This window comes from Chiloscyllium plagiosum, unplaced genomic scaffold (genome assembly GCF_037043375.1).
Source record: "Chiloscyllium plagiosum isolate Xiang-an unplaced genomic scaffold, Cpla_swu_hap1 HiC_scaffold_13, whole genome shotgun sequence".
Lineage (NCBI taxonomy): Eukaryota > Metazoa > Chordata > Chondrichthyes > Orectolobiformes > Hemiscylliidae > Chiloscyllium > Chiloscyllium plagiosum.
Genome location: NW_028270151.1, coordinates 85689563 through 85708549, shown reverse-complemented (window position 1 = coordinate 85708549; position 18987 = coordinate 85689563). Strand labels below are relative to the sequence as shown.

The 18987-nt window shown below is 42.9% G+C and overlaps 1 protein-coding gene across 5 annotated transcripts in view; it reads right to left on the bottom strand.

Moving 5' to 3' along the window:
- LOC122555703 (anoctamin-7-like) overlaps positions 1-18987 on the bottom strand; it is a 98706-nt gene that overhangs the window by 56354 nt on the left and 23365 nt on the right. For 4 of the 5 annotated variants that reach the window (XR_015759234.1, XM_043701740.2, XM_043701741.2 and 1 more), the window contains exons 3-7: positions 16617-16701; positions 14657-14838; positions 11246-11353; positions 6248-6384; positions 1667-1724 (exon numbers count right to left, since the gene is read on the bottom strand). Coding sequence is in view for 4 of the 5 variants with exons in the window: in XM_043701740.2 (XP_043557675.2) it covers positions 1667-1724; positions 6248-6384; positions 11246-11353; positions 14657-14838; positions 16617-16701 (570 nt within the window). In the remaining variant the exon portion in view is untranslated. The remainder of the gene's footprint in view (positions 1-1666; positions 1725-6247; positions 6385-11245; positions 11354-14656; positions 14839-16616; positions 16702-18987) is intronic. The other variant, XM_043701743.2, reaches the window with a different exon arrangement.

Here is an 18987-nt window from a genome sequence, read left to right as displayed (position 1 = left end):
CCACGCTCGCAGCCATGCGCTGCTACCTACATTCCCTGCAATTAGACCTACCCCAGCTCAGGACAACACTCTCACAGACCTGTAAAGGACCTCTACTGCTCTTCATACTTGCGGAATGTTTCAGAGAACACCTCTGAGACACCTGCACCAACCAACCCAACCGCCCCGTGGCTGAACACTTTAATTCCCCCTCCCACTCTGCGAAGGACATGCAGGTCCTTGGCCTCCTCCATCGCCAGACAACACGACGCCTGGAGGAAGAGCGACTCATCTTCCGCCTAGGAACCCTCCAACCATAAGGGATGAATGCAGATTTCTCCAGCTTTCTCATTTCCCCTCCCCCCACCTTATCTCAGTCCCAACCCTCAGACTCAGCACCGCCTTCTTGACCTGCAATCTTCTTCTCGACCTCTCCGCCCCCACCCCTTCTCCAGCCTATCACCCTCACCTTAACCTCCTTCCACCTATTGCATTCCCAACGCCCCTTCCCCAATTCCCTCCTCCCTACCTTTTATCTTAGCCTGCTTGGCTCAACTTCCTCATTCCTGAAGAAGGGCTTATGCCCGAAATGTCGATTCTCCTGCTCCTTGGATGCTGCCTGAACTGCTGCGCTTTTCCAGCAACACATTTTCAGCTTTGATCTCCAGCATCTGCAGTCCTCACTTTTTCCTAGTTGATTTTAACCTACACACCCTTGACTGTACTAACATTTCCTCTTGATGTTTTTCCTCCTGGACTGGAGAATTGTCTGTGAGACAATCTATTTTTTTCCTGGACTTGCCTTTGTCAAAGGGGTGTTTGTGGGATGTTACTATATTGGATCAGTTCATTAGTGGTAGGTAATAATTTATTATTCTGTTAAGTTTCTAAATGAGCTGTTATTCCAATTTTGTAAACCTTCTCAAAAATTGCAAATATTTTGAGGGGGTTTGGTCTGGCCCATAACAACTAACAGGATGCTGCCATCAAACCAAAAAGATGAGTGGCCTACAACACTGTGTGGCATATGAGTTTCAGTGCCAGTGTGATGCCAAGTTTATAAATCCTAGGACTTCTAGCTGTTGTGATATACCAAACAGCACCTTTGCAACAGACAGAATACTGGCATACTCAACCAGCCATGCTGGCAAATCTCAAACAGTGTCCAACATTAAATTTGATCATCTGGTTGGTCAGCAATAACCGAATAATATTGAGTGTGCAAAGAATTGCTTTTACAATCAATTTAAGATGATCAGTCAAGCTTGCATTGATGCTTAATAGAAGCTACATACATTCACATGCAGAGCCCTGTTCTCTGCAGGTAAGAAGAACCAAATATTGTGCCTTTTTCAATTAAACAAAAGCTTGGGGGACATCTGTTCTCATCTCCATGACAACACTTTAACCAATCAGAGATCATTTGCCAACCAATCAGCATCCTTTTCCTCATGTAATGTAAATTGTTATTCCTTTTAAAATGTGGCATTCTTGCATCAGTCCTGAACAGTGCAAAGTGAAAAGCTTCAATATTCTCTTTGTCTGCAGCAATACTCAAGTCCTGAATTACCAAGTTACTTAATGAGTTTAAATTAAAATCTCCCCAAATGAAGACACACAACCATAGCAACTAATACAGTGCATGGTTCCCTGAGAGAAAGGTTACTCTTGAAGGCCCAGTACTCACGATCTGATGCCTCTGTGTGTTGGTGAAGAAGTCCTCCTTGTTCTTATTATTTAAGTACCTGCACAGGAAATATCTCCAGTAAATATCTTCAATAATTGATTCTTCCAAATTTGCCAAAGTTGTGAAAACACTCGACATATGAGTCCAAGAAGAAAACAGTACACAAGCGCCTAGCAATGGCCATCTCCAACAAGAGACAATCTAACCACCACCCCTCGACATTCAATGGTGTTACCATCACTGAATCCCCCATTTTCAACATCCTTGGGATTAGCATTGACCAAAAACCCAACTGGACCCATCATATAAACACAGTGCCTACGTGAGCAGGTCAGAGGTTAAGAACACTGTAGCAAGCAACTCACCTGCTGACTCCCCAAAACATTTCCACCACCAACAAGGCAAACGTCAGGAGTGCGATATGATGTGTGGCGATCCAACAGCACTCAAGAAGCTCGACACCATCCAGGACAAAACAGCCTACTTCATTGGTACTACACCCACCAGCATTCACTAAAAAGCATCTCTGTTTACAAGGTGCAGCACAGAAATTCACCAAGTCTCCTTTGACATCACCTTCCAAACATGCATGCCCTCTCCTAGGCCACACTGGACAGTGATAAGTCTTCCCCAGTAAGGTGAAATTCCCATCCATGAAGAGCTACTGGCCAATCAGTGGTTGATAATTGTATTGAGCAGTAGTGCCTCTCGGTGGCTGCTCTCGGTACTGCACCCACGTGAACTCATTATCCTGGTAGAAGAACATAAGAAATAGGAGCAGGAATATACCATTTAGCTCTTGAGGTCTACTGCGCCAGTCTATCATGGTTGACCTACGCCAGGCCTCCACTCCTCTCTGATGCCAATTCAACATTGCCCTCAACTTCCCGTGTTCTGGACCAGGCCAGAACCCCTCAAAACATTTCAAGTAGGTCGCCCAGATCCTAACTTTGCTAGTTGTTTTAAGCAGATGTAAAGTGGATATTCCAGGAGAGAATCAGCTGGTCAAACCACCTAGTTTTAAACAGAACAATTTATTTACAAGATTACTGAATGAAACACAAAGAACAGAAAGCAGAATACCGAATAACTTAACCTATCCGAAAACCCAACAGACTATCCCAACTTAATGCTGCTGTTCCAAATACTTGCAACAATCCCCATAAACACCCTTTGGCACAAAAGGTAGAATCAAACACAGGGTCTTACAGGGGAGAAGTCAGAGGGAAAGCACCAGCATGGACCTGCTTCTTTGGGTCCAGCGGCTTTTTTTCACACTACTGCGAGGGAAAAAAACAAACCAGAGAAAAGCTGAGCAGGGGAGAACTGGCCACTCCCATTTCATTGCACAATTATTTTTTTTTTTAAATTTGAAAGCCTTCTGCCTGAGACAGTATCTGATTTCTTTTATTAAATTGGCCCTAAAATCCCTCAACTCCAGACTTTTCGGAGCCTGTGTCATTTACAACCTCTCCGAAAAAAAAAAGCCAAGGACAACATAACCTTGTTAAAGGAGCACTTTCTTAAGACTCGACATTTCAAAAATCTCTCTCCTTCCATCCATTCCCGCTGCCTTGGGAAAGCTGCCAACATACTCAAAGACCCCTCCCCACCCTAGTTCTACTCTCGGCCACCCTCTTCTGTCGGGCATACATGTATGAACAGATTCAAGAACAGTTTCTTCCCTGCTGTTATCAGACTTTTGAACGGACCTCTCAAATATTAATCTGATCTGTCTCTCTCTGCCCTTCTCTGTGGCGGTAACACTGTATCCTGCACTCTGTATGGTAGGATTGGCCTGTATAGGACGCAAAACAACCCTTTTCACCGTATCTCAGTACACGTGACAACAATAAATCAACCAAATTTTTAAATACTTTCCTGATGAACCTTCACAGGTCTCTGGAGTAGAGAATGTCAAACAGTCCCTTCTCGCTGAGTGAGAAATTTCCTCACATCTCAGTTTTAAATGAACATCCCCTTTGTCTGTAACTATGCCCCCTGGTTGGAGAGAGCCCCTCCCCCACCAATAGTTAAAACTTCTTCTCAACATCTATTCTGACAATCCTCTTCAGAATGCTGTGGGTTTCAATAAGACCACCCCGCATTCTTCCAAAGTCTAATGATTAAAAGCTTAACCTGTTCTTGATAAATCAACCCTTTCATCCCAGGAATAAGCCCAGTGAATCTCTTTCACATTTCTGTGCCTTTACTCCCTGCTAGAGGATACAATCACGCCACCCTAAAGTACAGAGGCATTGACACTAGTGGCCAGAAGGAGAAAGTTGTCAACACTCAACAAGGGATCTCCTGATCCATCAAGGCACAAGCCACTTCAAGGCTCAGTGACTCCGCCATGAGGTGCAACAATGGCCCCAGGAAGAGATAGGAAGCCAACCCCAGACTGCAGATTCAATTTCCTTGTCACAGTCCACTCCCACTGCAGAAAAGTTTGTAAATCCAAAGTTCCTCAGTCATCTGAAGACTCATCTAACCTGACAAAGAATAGACTCAATTTTGAGGGACTACTGCCACTGACAACAACAAGGCCTAGTATTGTCAGTGATGACGAGGCCTGGTGTTGCCAGTGACGACAAGGTCTAATGTTGTCAGTAATGATGAGACCTAGGGTCGTCACTGGTGACGAGACCTAGTGTTGTCATTGATGCCCAGGGGTGGGACAAAGGCTTGTCACAGAGGAGTGTTCAGCCATGAGGGAGGAGAGGGTCACTGTCAATGTTTCCAATGTCAGGTCTCTCAAGCAGCTGCAGTAACGAGGACCTTCCCCTCCCAAACTGACCCTCTGGGAGCCAGAAGCAACACTCCATGGTTTACTTATCATGATTGCCCCACCCCCCAACCCCCACCCCACATAGAGGTCTGGATTAATACTAGCTGTAACAGGATAAGGCCCTCATGTGCTCATTAACTTTCAAACTGGAGGGACTCAGTTGGCAGCCTCCTCTGTGTGTACCCGTCACAGACATCACCAAGGTGGAGATGGGAAGAAGGGGGATAGAAGGTCACCCCACCCAACATTCTGCTATCATTAAATACCCTCTGCCACCAAACACGCCACAGTGGAGGGCATTCAATTCTGCACCCCACCCTCCACATCTTTAAATAGCATCATGGGTAAAATGATTTCACAGGAATATTACTGAATTACATTTGACTCCAACATTAGAAGATATTAAGACAGTTGGGCAATAGCTTGGCCAAAGACCTAAGTTTTGAAAAATGAGGGAAAAGAGAGAGAAAGAGAGGGAGAGGGGGAGGAGAGAGAGATTAGGAAAAGGGAGGGGAAATCTGGAATTTAAGGTCTAGGTAATTGAATCAGGAATGCTCAGAAGGTTGGAGATAGACGAGCAAGGAAGTTTCAGAAGATGCAACACATATCAATTTTCGGAAGGCTCACTGGCTCAGTGGTTAGCACTATCACCTCAGAGCACCACGGTCCCAGGTTCGATTCCACCCTCAGGCGACCGACTGTGTGGAGTTTACACATTCTCCCGTGTCTGCATGGAGTACTTTAGGGTGCTCCAATTTCCTCCCAAAGCCCAAAGATGTGCAGGTTAGGTGGATTGGCCAGGGGAAATGCAGGGTTACGAAGCTCGGGTGGTGGTCTGGGACTGGGAAGGATGCTCTTTGGAGGTTTGGTGCAGACTCGATGGGCTGAATGGCCTCTTTCCACACCATAGGGATTCTATGATTCTAACCCACAGCAAATCAATCCACCCTCACCCAACATAGTCTGACAGAACACAGAAAACCAGAATGTAGAACAAACAGAGATATATGAGGTTCATTCACAAGACTAACGTGCTTGTGCCCTCGATGGAGATGGGAATGTTTAGATTTTACTGTAAATACATTAACACATGTTGCCCTAACATTATCATTGTAAACATCTTTATTAGACCATTTCTGGGATGTTTGATTCGCCCATAGAGATTCAAGATAAACTTTTGTAATTTACCCTCAAGGTAATTTTTCAAGCCCTGAAATGAGATATTTGTCTTTTTAACTTTGTGTCTTGTTTTTCTGTAAAGCTGTAATGTAACTTTCATTTTCTTCAGTTTTCTATATTGTAACTAAGGATTGTACCTAAGTACCTTTGTACCTAAGATGGATGGCACTATAAGCGACAACTTATAAACTTTTCACTGTACTCATTTGAGTACATGTGGCAATAAAGCTAATTCAGTCATTCATCGGTCTAGTAAATCCGTGGTATATCATGGCTGAATATTCCCAAACTGCACTGAGTGTCCAGGTAAGCTCTGATCAAGGTTCTGTAACCTCACTTCCTTCCCTTAATATTCCACTCCCCAGCACCCTGATCAACTTTTATCCCCAAACTAATAGATTATTTATTGCATTGCTGCTTGAGAGAGCTTGCTGTGCACAAATTGGCAGCTTTGTCTCCAACATTGCAACCATGACTCTACTTCAAAAGCAATTCATTAGCCGTAAAGTGCTTTTGGATAACGTAAGGTCATGAAAGGCGTTATAGGAATGCAGTTCCTCCTTCCTTGACAGGGTGGCCTGACAAGCGAATAGAGTTGAATTCATACAGACCTTTCTAATTTGGAGCGTCGGAACGGGCAGGTGTAATACTCCAGAGGGGTGCTCGGAAAGGCTTCCGACATGATGTTGTGGATCCCCAGCTTCGAGAGCAAGTCCTCTGACCAGTTGGAGTGAGAGTTTACAGAGGCCTGAAAGGAACAGTAAGTCCGGGTCAGTGAAGCTGCAGCTGTGTCAGAAACCTCCACCCTCGGTTGAGTAAGCCTCTGAAACAATCGTCCATAAAGCTCAGGTCAGGAGTTTTGTGCTAATGATCACTTGTTATCCAAGCTGACACTGTTCCTTTTTGTTCTTTGAACCACTATTATTGTCAACTAGCCTTTTATGTGGCCCTTCACCAAACACTTTCTTAAAGTCGACCAACATCCACTGCAAATCCTTCATCAGACATTTTCTGTTCCTTCACCAAACAAAATCAATTGTTCCACACAATCTGTCTTTCACAAATCAAGGCTGGTGATCCGTATTTAACTTATGTTTGATGATTTTTTTTTTCCTGATGATGGTTTCTAAATCCTTACCTATTACTGACATTAAATTGACTGTAGTTATTATGCATACCCTTAAATCCTTTCTTGAGCAAGGGTGTCACATTTTCCCTTCCCCATCCTCTGTCACCCACGCTGTTATCTAGAGAAGATTGAAAGATTATGACCAGCACTTCTGCTACGTCAGTTTCCAGTTCTTTTGGTGACCTGGGAAGCAAGGCATCTGAATCCAGCAACTTATCCACTCGATAGCTTGTCAGGTTGGAAATATAAGTCCCTTTAAGGGTTAACCAGGGCAGCTACAGAGCTGACTGAGAATAGCTGATGCTTAGTGGATTTGGGGGAGAGAGAGTTTTTGAGAGAGATGGGCACCACAATATTTCCCCATCCAACTCCATTTAATTTAGTGCTTCCTCACTTTCCTTCTTTTTTGTTATTGGTACATAATTTATTGTTTGTTTTATTTCGTTAGCATCGTGATTTGGCAATGGGTTAATAATAAACCAGGTTGACTTCAGAATTGAGAGGGCTGGCTTATGGGGAGAGATTGAGTAGACTAGGACGATACTCACTGGAATTTAGAAGAATGAGAGGGCATCTTATAGAAACGTACAAAATTATGAAGGGAATAGGTAAGATAGAAGCAGGGAAGCTTGTTTCCACTGCCAGGTGAAACTGGAATTAGGAGGAAGAGCCTCGAAATAAGGCGGGGAAACAGATTTAGGACTGAGTTGAGAATAAACTTCGTCACTGAAAGGATTGTGAAACTGAGGAATTCTCTGCCCAGCGAAGCAGTTGAAGCTACCTCGTTGAATGTTTTTCAGACAAAGATAGGTTTTTGAAAAGTAAAGGAACTAAGGATTATGGTGAGCAGGCGGGTAAGTGGAGCTGAGTTCATGAAAAGATCAACCACGATCTTATTGAATGGTGGAGCAGGCTCAGTGGGTCAGACAGCCCACACCTGCTCCTATTTCTTATGTTCTTGAAGTGCCGGGTTCCTTAGCATTCCTTTATTTTTGTTAATGTTGCATCGCCCCTGGTGGGCAGTATTTATAATGTTCATTTGTTGATTATTTGGGTCAATTGGTAGTGTGCTTTCAAAAGAAAAAGTGTTGGGTTCCTCTCTACTGTGGGGAGGTTTGGCTTCTAGACAGGGAAAGGGTCCAGAAGGAAAAGGTGGGAAGTGTTGTTTGTGCTAAACAATAGATTTACAATAAAACCTCTGTAAATCTCTGAAAGTCTTTTGCTGCCTAATCATGGTCTGTTAAACATAGCCATCCCATTGCAGTGCATCTGTCCTCCCAATTTTTACCACATCTACACCAGCTCCATGTTAATCTTTATTTGGAGGGCTGGAATGCAAAAAGGGGCAAAAGTTACATTCGAGTTGTACTGAGTTTTGGTTGAACCGCACAAAATGCATTGAGTTCAGTTCTGGGCACCACGTTGCAGGAAGGATATATTAGCCTTAGAGGGATTGAACCACGAATACATCAGAAACACAACAGACTTAAAATGTCTATGGTGACCCGGGAACAGCAAAGTAAGATAATAAACATATTAGTTCACGTGACCTGGTGACCCTTAACATGAAAGCAGTACCAACAGGAAGTTGAGAATGAAGCTCTGTGCTGACAGACAGAAAGGAGAGCTACTGATGCAAGTAGGGGAGCTGGAGGGTGAAGATGGTCAGTGAAGAGATGCAGACACAGAGAGAAAGTGGAAAGGGACAGAAAGAGGAACATATTAAGAAAAATGGCTCCCAGGAAGAGGTCAGTTTTTCTGTTTGGCATAAAGTGAGATAGGATCTTTGGAAGTACTGGGTGAGGAGAAAGAACAGAACTTAAACCCACAAAGCTGTGTGAATTGTTCAGAGATGCTGGTGTATATTTTCCCAGACATAGGTAAATGGTGAACATGGACGTTATTGGTTGGCTGGTTGGAAGGGAACTCTTAAAAGTTACACAATCAGGATATCATGACATAAGGGAGAGAACATTTTGTTGAGACACTCACTATTTCTGCTTTATTTTTCTCAATTTTCTTTTGCTAGAATTAAGAGTTGAACTTTGGACAGCTGCAAGTTTTAAAAGAAAAGAAAACAAACGCAGATGTTTGCTCCTGGGAGCTGGCTGGAAGATATTGCAACTTAGGGTCCGACTCCTGATCCGGGAGGCCTGGGTTCAAGCCCCACCTGTTCCAGAATGTGTGTGATACATCTCTGAACAGTTTGATTAGAAGAATAGGTTAAAAAAAGAGAAAGGCAATGCAACTTAATTACTAATTTAAACAAAATGAAGATGATTCAGCATTGAGTGTTGTTATTCTGAGGACTGGCAGCTGATTAGATGTTGAGTTGGTCAGTCAGGGAGGTCTGATGCTAACCAGCGAACCACAGAGAATATTGATGACAAAAGAGAAAAATAAAAGAGAAAACCAGCCCTGACTGCAGAGTGATTTTGGAAGCTTTGGGACTGGCTGTTGCTTTCACTCTAGTTTTCTGTCCAGTTATAGAGCTGTTGAATATTCTGACATAAGAGTTCTAGTCTGTAAGAAATAAGTACAAATCTACTGAAACTGTTTGTATTCCAATGACTTTGAAATTAAGTATACAGTTACATGATTGTAAATAACTCATTATCCCAGAATTACATAAATGCTTGGTATTATCATTTGAAACTGTTTTATTGAACTGGCAAATTACAATTCTTATATTTTCTTCTTAATTTATCCTTTAACCGTGCTGGTGTTTCAGTCTGTGTGTATGAGAATTGGGTTATGAACAAAGAAGATGGGTTTTAAATCATAAATATTAATTAGATGATCTTGTTGTTTAGCTTTGTCCTGCTAAAGTTACAGTATTAATAATAAATTGTTGATTGTTGTTTAAGTTATAAACTTGGTGGTCAAGTTCTCTTGCTAGTAAAGACTGGTTAGGAACAACTGAACAAATTGAGAGACATTGAATGTTTTAATTTCACTATGTTGTGAATCCAGTGTTAGTGAGGGTGGAACTAGTTTGACTTGCTAACCCCGGATCGTAACAGTTTGTGGATGTGAACCTTGCTGATAGCAATCATACCGAAAATTGAAGGCGAAAGCTCTTGTCAGATAGGACTCTGACCGACCCAGTGTGAGTAATTAACAGCACATTATGGAAATGTGACGCTGTGTAATACCATGTCTGGTGAAGAAAGATATCTGTGTTTGTGAGAGTGATACTTTTGTTTTATTGATTTTATTTAAAGTGAAATTTACCTTCATATATGAAGAAGTATATGTGTTATTTCATTTCGATTCTGATTTATTTGAAGGCAATAATCTAATTGGCATTTTCTTCTCTCTGGTGTCATTTTGTAAATGTAATTATTTTGGTTCATGGTTCCCTCACAGTGATGGTAACAGGTTAATGAGGGCCACTGCCAAATAAAAGGCTTCTATTCTCTTGAGTATAGAAGCTTCAGGAGTGATCAAATTTACAATGATTAAAGGATTTTATACAGTAGATAATAAGAAACTATTTCCTTTGGTGCGACAGAGTTTAATTTAGATAAGTGTGAGGTGCTGCATTTTGCAAAGGAAAATCAGGGCAGGATTTATACACTTAATGATAAGGTCCTAGGGAATGTTGCTGAACAAAGACATTAGAGTGCAGGTTCATAGCTCCTTGAAGGTAGAGTCACAGGTAGACAGGATAGTGAAGAAGACGTTTTGTATGCTTGCCTTTATCGGTCAGTGCATTGAGTACAGGAGTTGGGAGGTCATGCTGCAGCTGTACAAGACATTGTTTAGGCCACTTTTGAAATACTGCATTCCATTCTGGTCTCCCTCCTATAGGAAGGATGCTGTGAAACTTGAAAGGGTTCAGAAAAGATTTACAAAGATGTTGCCAGGGTTGGAGGACTTGAGTTATAGGAAGAGGCTGAATAGGCTGAGGCTATTTTCCCTGGAGTGTTGAAGGCTGAGGGGTGACCTCAAAAGTTTATAAAATCATGAGGGCCATGGTATTTTAGGCAAGGTATTTTCCCCAGGGTAGCACAGTCCAAAATTAGAGGGCATAGGTTTAAGGTGAGAGGAGAAAGATTTAAAAGGGACATAAGGGGCAACTTTTTCTCCAAGAGGGTGGTGTGTGTACAGAATGAGCTGCCAGAGGAAGTGGTGGAGGTTGGTACAATTACAACATTTAAAAGGCATCTGGATGGGTATAAAAAGGAAGGGTTTAGAGGTATATGGGACAAATGAGACTGAATTAAGTTAGGATATCCAGTCGGCATAGGCGAGTTGGACTGAAGGGTCTGTTTCCACGCTGTTTGACTCTGTGACCAGAACAATTCATGTCAGGTTTTGGATAAACAACTCTTTTAAATTTAACTGGAAATACTGGAGGAAGGTGAGGCTCAGTAACATGAGTCCTACTGTCTTCAGGAAAAAGTGGGACTAAAACTAGGCTTGAAGGTAATTAAAGTAAGTAAAGATTGAGCCTGTTCACATATAATTCACCAACCTGCAGTGGAACGCGTAGCTTCATGTCCTCAGCATAAAGGCACAGCATCTTCCATGGAACGCTCAGCAAAATGTAATGGATTCGGTGCTTCTCATTCTGTGTCTCATGCTGTGGAGATAAATCCAGCCAATAACCAAGCAATCTCCACAATCCTCTTTGTCCTCCTCCAGTACTGGCTTCTGGAGAATGCCCCCACTTTAATCCCTTTACCACTGGGGCCCACGCCGACCATTCTCACCTGAATTCAGAGCCAGTGTGATGCTAGTCATAAACTTCGGTTGTTTAATGCCGAAGATGGGCAAATTGTACCAGACAGTTTTTCTCTTCAGCTGTTCGCAACTGACTGTACCCAACTAGCCCATTCCTGAAAATTCCAAACAGTGTCCAACTTTAGGTGTCATTCCATAATTGGACAATGTTTGCTAAATAATCCCAAGTGTGCCAATAATTACACTGACGACTGATTTGGGATTGTCAGTCAGGGTTCACAGCATGTACTAGAAGCTACCTATATTAATACGTAGTGTTATGGTGCAGATCAGACCCCCTCAAAATATATTAAGAAGGTAGCTTAGACTCTAACATTTTCTTATTTTAAAGCTAATGTGAGGTGCTGTATTCCAGATGAAATTTGATTGGCCAAACTACTCAAGATTAAGCAAAACACAATTTATTTGATCACTATAGTTCAAATACAACAAAAGAAAGAGGAACTTTGAATAACAACTCTATAGGAAAACGTAACAGAATAATAGATGATTTTACTACTAAACAGTAACCGTTCCAATATTGTAACATCCCATAAGCACACAGGTGGCAAAATGGCAAATTCAGAGGACAGATTGTCTTACATGCAGTTCTCTAATCCAGGAGGAAAGAAAATCAAAAGACAATTCTGAAAGACAACTCAGAGACAGAGAGTGTTGCAGTCAAGAGAGATTCACTGCCTTCCAACCCTGCTGAGACCCAGCAACAACTGCTGAAAGATTAGTTAAAAATCCTAGATGTGTGAGAGCTTCACCACAACCACTCAGGATGCTTCTATTGTTCCAACTTTTAAAAAAAAACAAGGCCTCACAGGTGTTTATCTTCTCACAATCTGCTCATCACCTGTTTCCCCCAATCGCTCTCTTGAAAAGAAAAACAGGACAAAACACACCTCTTAAAGCCACAAAATCGTCACAAAAGTCCTGTTCTTTGCAAACAGAAAGAAGATGTACTGCACCTGTTTCAACTCAACAAGATCATCAGTGGTCCATTTCTCAGGGCAATGCCTTGACCAGTCAAAGTCACCCTGCCTAGCTTAAATTTAAACAAACAAGTCCCCATCAAGGAGCTGAGCACATAACTGGTTAGTTGTTCTGTGCAGTATGGAGACAGCTATCAGATGAAAATTGTTTGTTTTTAATTGATCCTTTCATGGGATGTGGGCCTAACTGGCAAAGCCAACATTTGTTGCCCATTCCTAGTTCCCCTTGAACTGAAAGGCTCGGCAGGCTATTTCAGGACACAATTAAGAGCCAACCACAATGCTGTGGGTCTGAAGTCACATGAAGGCCAGAACAGGTAAGGGTGGCTGATAAGAAAAGCCATGAGTCAGGGATATATGTCTTTATGACAATTGATGACCGTTTAATGATCAACATTAACTCAGATTAATTTTCAATTCCAGAGTTATTTATTAATTGAATTTAAATTCCACCGGCTGTCTTGATATATCTTGTCTTCAATATTAAACTGAGGCTCTACCTTTCTGTTCAAGTGCATGGGAGTAGAGAGCTCCCCCTGCTGTCAATGTGGGGCAGCAGTCATCACTCATTCAGCGTGTGTAGAGAATGGGTAGTCTGGGCAGGCTATCAGAAAATGGCGAGGGGCTGACAGCTCTGAATTCCCTGCAGAGTTGGGGGAGAGAGGGAAAAGGGACAGAGAACATAAACTTAAAACAAAATTTAGAAATGGTTAACTCCAGAATTTCAAAACTGAACTCAGCATGTATTAATGATGATGAGGTTCCTTGTGAATTGATCATGGGAACTAGTGAAGTGGCAGCAGGTAAATTCAAGCTGGTTAAAGGAGCAGGGTGTAAAAGGAGAGATTATGCTCTCTGCAAGTTTAAACAATGTTAGAATGGATGTTTACATTGATCTCACTGTACCTGTTAATAGTGTTCTTTGTATGCTGAAGAAAGAAATAAAAGCATTGATCCTCAAGTCGCTCTCTGCACTGGGTGGTGCTCCTCCAAGCAGCAGAAATATTCTTTTTACAAACCTCCCGCTGGGAACAGCAACTCACCTTTCGAAACATCTCATGCAATTCTTGCTCTGTTGTTCCATAAACCATGCAAATAGGCAAGATATGCAAAACCAGGTGGAGAATAATCCCCTCGAGCTGATGATTTGCTTAGGGAGAGGCAAGGCCATACATTTGTTGAGATAACAACACCAGTGGGTTCCAAGTGAACTGCGCCAGGCATGTTCCTTTATAGATTAACAAATTAGCAGGAGAAGTAGACCATTCAGCCCTTCAAAAGTGTGCCTCCATTCAAATGGCTCTACTTCTCCAGGGGGGCTAAGGAAATTTGGCATGTCCACAGTGACTCTGACCAAGTTTTGTCCAGATGCATCACAGATTGGTATGGAAACTGAAGGCTACAAGAAATTACAGAGAGCTGTGAATGCAGCCCAGTCCATCACATAAACCAGCCTTCCTTCCATTGACTCCAGCTGCATCAGGAAAGCAGCCAACATAATCAAAGAGCCTTCCCACCCAAGTTAGACACTTTTCCACCCTCTTCCATTGGACAGAAGATACAAATGTTGGAATACACATACAAACAGATTTAAGAACAGCTTCTTCCCTGTTGTTATCAGACTTATGAATGGATGTCTCATATATTAGAGTTGATCTTTCTCTGCACCTTCACTGTAACTGTAACACAATATTCTGCTTTCTGTTCTACTACCCTACATATCTGATGTACCAGATTATTGCAGATCTGTTTGTGTTTCGAATTCCACATTTCCACCCGTCCTCGATAACTTTTCACTCCCTGCCTACCAAGAATCCAACCATTTCTGCCTTAACTATAATTAGTGATCCATAATGTTGTGGTTTAGGCTATTCTTGACTAAACAATGGAGTCAAAGGTTATTATTATGAGGAAATAGGAAAACGGTGTCATGACCACAACCAGATCAGCCATGACCTTTCAAATGGTATAGCAGGCTTAAAGGGGCTGAATGGCCCTGATCTTAATTCGTATGTTTGCATGACCTACCCTCCCCCCCCGCCGCTCCCATACTGTCCCCTCCCAATGCCTTGCTCCTTGATCTGTGCTCTCTAACAAACCTACTCTCTCCTGACCTTCCTACCTTCTCCCACAAACATTTTCCTCCCCCCATGCCAACCTACCATTTCCATGAGCAGGCCATTCCTCCCAAGGTTATCTAGAAATTTATTTCTCCATCTCGTCTCCTGGGCTAGTTTTGCGGTTACTTTCGCTTCCTGGTGAGTTTCACTAGCACCGTCCACATTTTCAGCTGTCACGCTCTCAGGCAGCTTCCGTAGCTCCTCTTCCCACACAAGGACAAAATCTGGAATCAATGTCGAAGAACACAAAAGTGTTTTAATCTCTCCTGTCTCCCTGCCAGGTTTTGTTCAATCAGCAAATCCTCTCCGCTGAACCCTCCAAGTTGAACAGCAAAAGTTGGGACTGAAATATCCAACTCACTCAATCAGAAGCTAAATGTCAGCTCTCAGGCTGGCGGCCTCAATCAGTTTACAGCTAGCTCAAAATCTACCACTAAACCGCAGTAACATGTCAACGTCACGTGGCACAAGCAACATGGGAAACATAACTGTTGCAAAAGTGGAGCAGACGCATTTTACGCAAGACTGGAATTAAGGAGCATTCTCATAACCAAAGTAAAGGAAGCTTTTCTCTGACCCTGGTCATAGAATCATACAGCAGAGAAACAGACCCTTTGGTCCAACTCGTCCATGCCGATTCCCTTTCCCAAACTAAACTAGCCCTATTTGCCTGCGTTTGGCCTATATCCTTCTAAACCTTTCCTATCCATGCACATGTCTTTTAAATATTGTAACTGCACCTGCACCTACCACTTCCTCTGGCAGTTTATTCCATACACGCACCACCCTCTGTGTGGAAAAAGTTGCCCCTCAGGTCCCTTTTATATCGTTTCCCCTCTCTTTAAACCTATGTCCAAAACCTCAAATTTGGACTCTGCAACCCTGGGGAAAGACCGTGGCTATTCATCTTATCTATTCTCTCAAAGGTCACCCCTCAACCTCCTATATGCTAGGGAAAAATGTCCCAGCCTATCCAACCTTTCCTTATAATTCAAACCTTACAGTCCCAGTAACATCCTTGTAAATTCTTTCTGCGCCCTTTCCAGTTTAATAACATTCTTCCTATAGCAGGGTGACCAGAACTGTGTGCAGTATTCCAAAATTGGCCTCACCAATATCCTGTGCAGCTGTAACATGGCGTCCCAACTTCTCAATGCTCTGATTCATGAAGGCAAGCGTGCCAAATGCCTTCTTTACCATGCTGTCTTTCCCTGATGGCTCTTTCAAGGAACCATGTCCCTGCACCACTCGGTCTCTCTGTTCAACAACATTCCCCAGGGTCTAGATTAGAGAGGTGCTGGAAAAGCACAGCAGTTCAGGCAGCATTCAAGGAGCCCCTTGGATGCTGCCTGAACTGCTGTGCTTTTCCAGCACCTCTCTAATCTAGACTCTGGTTTCCAGCATCTGCAGTCATTGTTTTTACCTAGTTGATTTCAACATTCCCCAGGGCTCTACCATTAACTTTGTAAGCCCTGCCCTGGTTTGTCAATCCAAAATGGAATGTTAGCTTTTCTCTGAGAGTACTTAATAGAGCAGTGTTGAGCAAGGAACAATGATCAATGCAAACGTTATTACTTTATCCTTCTGTGGGATGTGAGCATCGCGAGCAGGGATGCCCCGAACACAATTATTGCCCATCCCTTTTACTCTGCAGTTCAGAGGGCAGTTAAGTATTGCTGTGGCTCTGGAGTGATGCGTAGGCCAGTCCAGCCAAGAATGGTAGATTTTCTTCCCTAAAGTGGCATTAGTGAACCAGATGGGTTTTTACAACAATCAAAGGTATGACCTTCAAATGGTACAATTTAATTGACTCAAGTGTAAACACCACCAATTGTCACGGTGAGATTTAAGCCCATGGCCCCAGTGCTCTGGGTTATGAATCCTGTAGCATTAAAATCATCCCCTTTACCCTTTAGTGCTGATATTGTGAACCCTTCCCAAATTAAAACCGAAAACTAAAAAGCTCCCCAAACCAATTTGGCAGTAAATGAACAAAACTCACCGATTCTGGTCTTCCCATCACTGAAAAAGTTAATTTTTTCTTCTTCCTGTGGGTCTGCTGTGAACTCTATGAATCCATCATTGACCTAAGTAGAGGAATGCAGCAATTAATGTGCTTTTAGGAGTTACCAAATCTCTGAGTTAGCGCAGGAGAACGCTTATTGAAACTTCAAACTGACACACTTCTCACTAGCTTCGTACATACCACACCCTGACCCCCATCCTAAATCAAAATGAGATCGGCCAAGACTCTGCTGTCTGCTGAACGCGCAACAAATCCCATCCACCCCATCAGCAGTGCGCTCTCTGGCTTACACTGGGTTCCAGTTAAGTACCACCTTGGTTATAAAACATTTTCAAATCCCTTCCTCCCTCCCTGCACCTCCTCTTGCTGCCTCACGATCTCCTTCAGCCTTACAGCCTTCCGAAGTATCTCTGCCTCTTTTGGGACATTCCCAATTCTCAATGATTTGGAGGTGCCAGTGTTGGACTGGGGTGCACAAAGTTAAAAATCACACAACACCCAGTTCTAGTCCAACAGGTTTATTTGGAAGCACTAGCTTTCAGAGCGCTGCCCCTGCGTCAGGTGGTTGTGGATTCTCAGTGCTCTCATCATTCCTACTAATGAGGACCCAAACCCCAGAATTCTCTCCTCAAGCCCCTCCATCTCTCTATCCCACTTCCCTCAAACCTTCCTCTTTGACCAAGCTTTTACTATTTGACCTTCTCATATGGTTCGGTTTCAAACATTGTTAGATCATGTGAAACACCGAGGGGATGTTTTATTGTGTATGTATAGTACAGTAAATATAAGTTGTTGGTCCTGGAAGAAAGTGAGTTAGAGCAGGAAATGCTGGGATAACTCTTAACTTCAAGTCAGTAAGAATAGAACAGAGAGAAAGAGTGAAAGATGGCAAACTTGATAAGTTGGAGGGCCATCATAAAACACGTAGGGAAGGGCAAAGACGGTCAATAATATTGTTCAAGGCACAAGAAAGGGAAACCAGAAGTGAGTGGGCCAAAGCAACAACAACCTGCACTCATATAGCACTTTTAACTTTATTACAAAGTAAGACATCCTGAGGAACTTAAACAAATTATATTTGACACATCTGGGGATGGTAGGTCAAACGGCGAAACAAAACATGATCGCAGAGGCAGCACGGTGGCTTAGTGGTTAGCACTATTGCCTCACAGTATCAGGGACCCTGGTGACTGCCTGCATGGAGTTTGCACATTGTCCCCATGTCTGCGTGGGTTTCCTCCGGGTGTTCCGATTTCCTCCCACAGTCCAAAGATGTGCAGGTTAGGTGGAGTGGCCATGCTAAATTGCCCAGAGTTTTCAGGGATGTGTAGATTAGCTGCATGCATCAGGGGGAAAAGTAGAGTAATAGGGTTGGGGAATGGATCTGGGTGGGATACTGTTCAGAGGGTTGGTGTGGACTTACTGGGCCAAAGGGCTTGTTTCCACACTATAGGAATTCTAATTCTAAAAAGAGGTACGTTTTAAGGAACGAGTTAAAGGAGGAAAACAGAGCAGGAGGTTGGGAAGATATCCCAGATCTTCAGCCCTAAGCAACTAAAGACATGGTCACCCATAGCGGAAATGGGGTAGAGGTGGTCGCTACGAAACAGAGTTTGAATCAGGATTGGAGGCCAACAACTCCAGTCTTCCTAATTCTTCGTTTGAGGAACCTTATCAAGATTCAGGCGATAAATCAGAGGCAGTAAAGGAGTTGAGAGTTTGGATGGTGAGTTAGAGCTGGTTGTCATCAATGTACATGCAGACCGTGTTAGATCATGTTACTAAGGGATGAGAAATAGGAGGATGAATGATCCCAGCTGATGTTACTGCAGGTAAACCAGATCCCAGGATGAAATGTGGTCTAACAGATCTGTTTTTAAGTTTTAGTTAACATGGTGCTCATTGCAAACTTAATTTAACAACTCAATAAAACAAAAGCAAAGCAAAACAAACCAAATTACAGAAGACAGTGAGAAAAGAAGTTACTAAAACACCCAGGAAAACAAAGTTTCAATCTGTTCCTGAATACCATCACCTTTTACAGTGATTCAAACCCTCCACCACCAATGCTCAGTATCAGCATTGTATACAATCCACAAGACACAGTGGAGAAACACACTGAGACAGCACCTTCCAAACCCACCACCAGTTGCATCTAGAAGGTCAAAGGCAGCAGATACATGGGGACACTAACACCTGTAATTTCCCCTCCAAGTCACTCACCATCTTGACTTAGAAACTCGGTGTTCCTTCTGGGGCATTAGGTCAAAATTCTGGAACTCCCACCCAAATGGCTTTGTGGACGTATCTATATTCCAGCAGTTCAAGAAGGTAACTCATCATGACC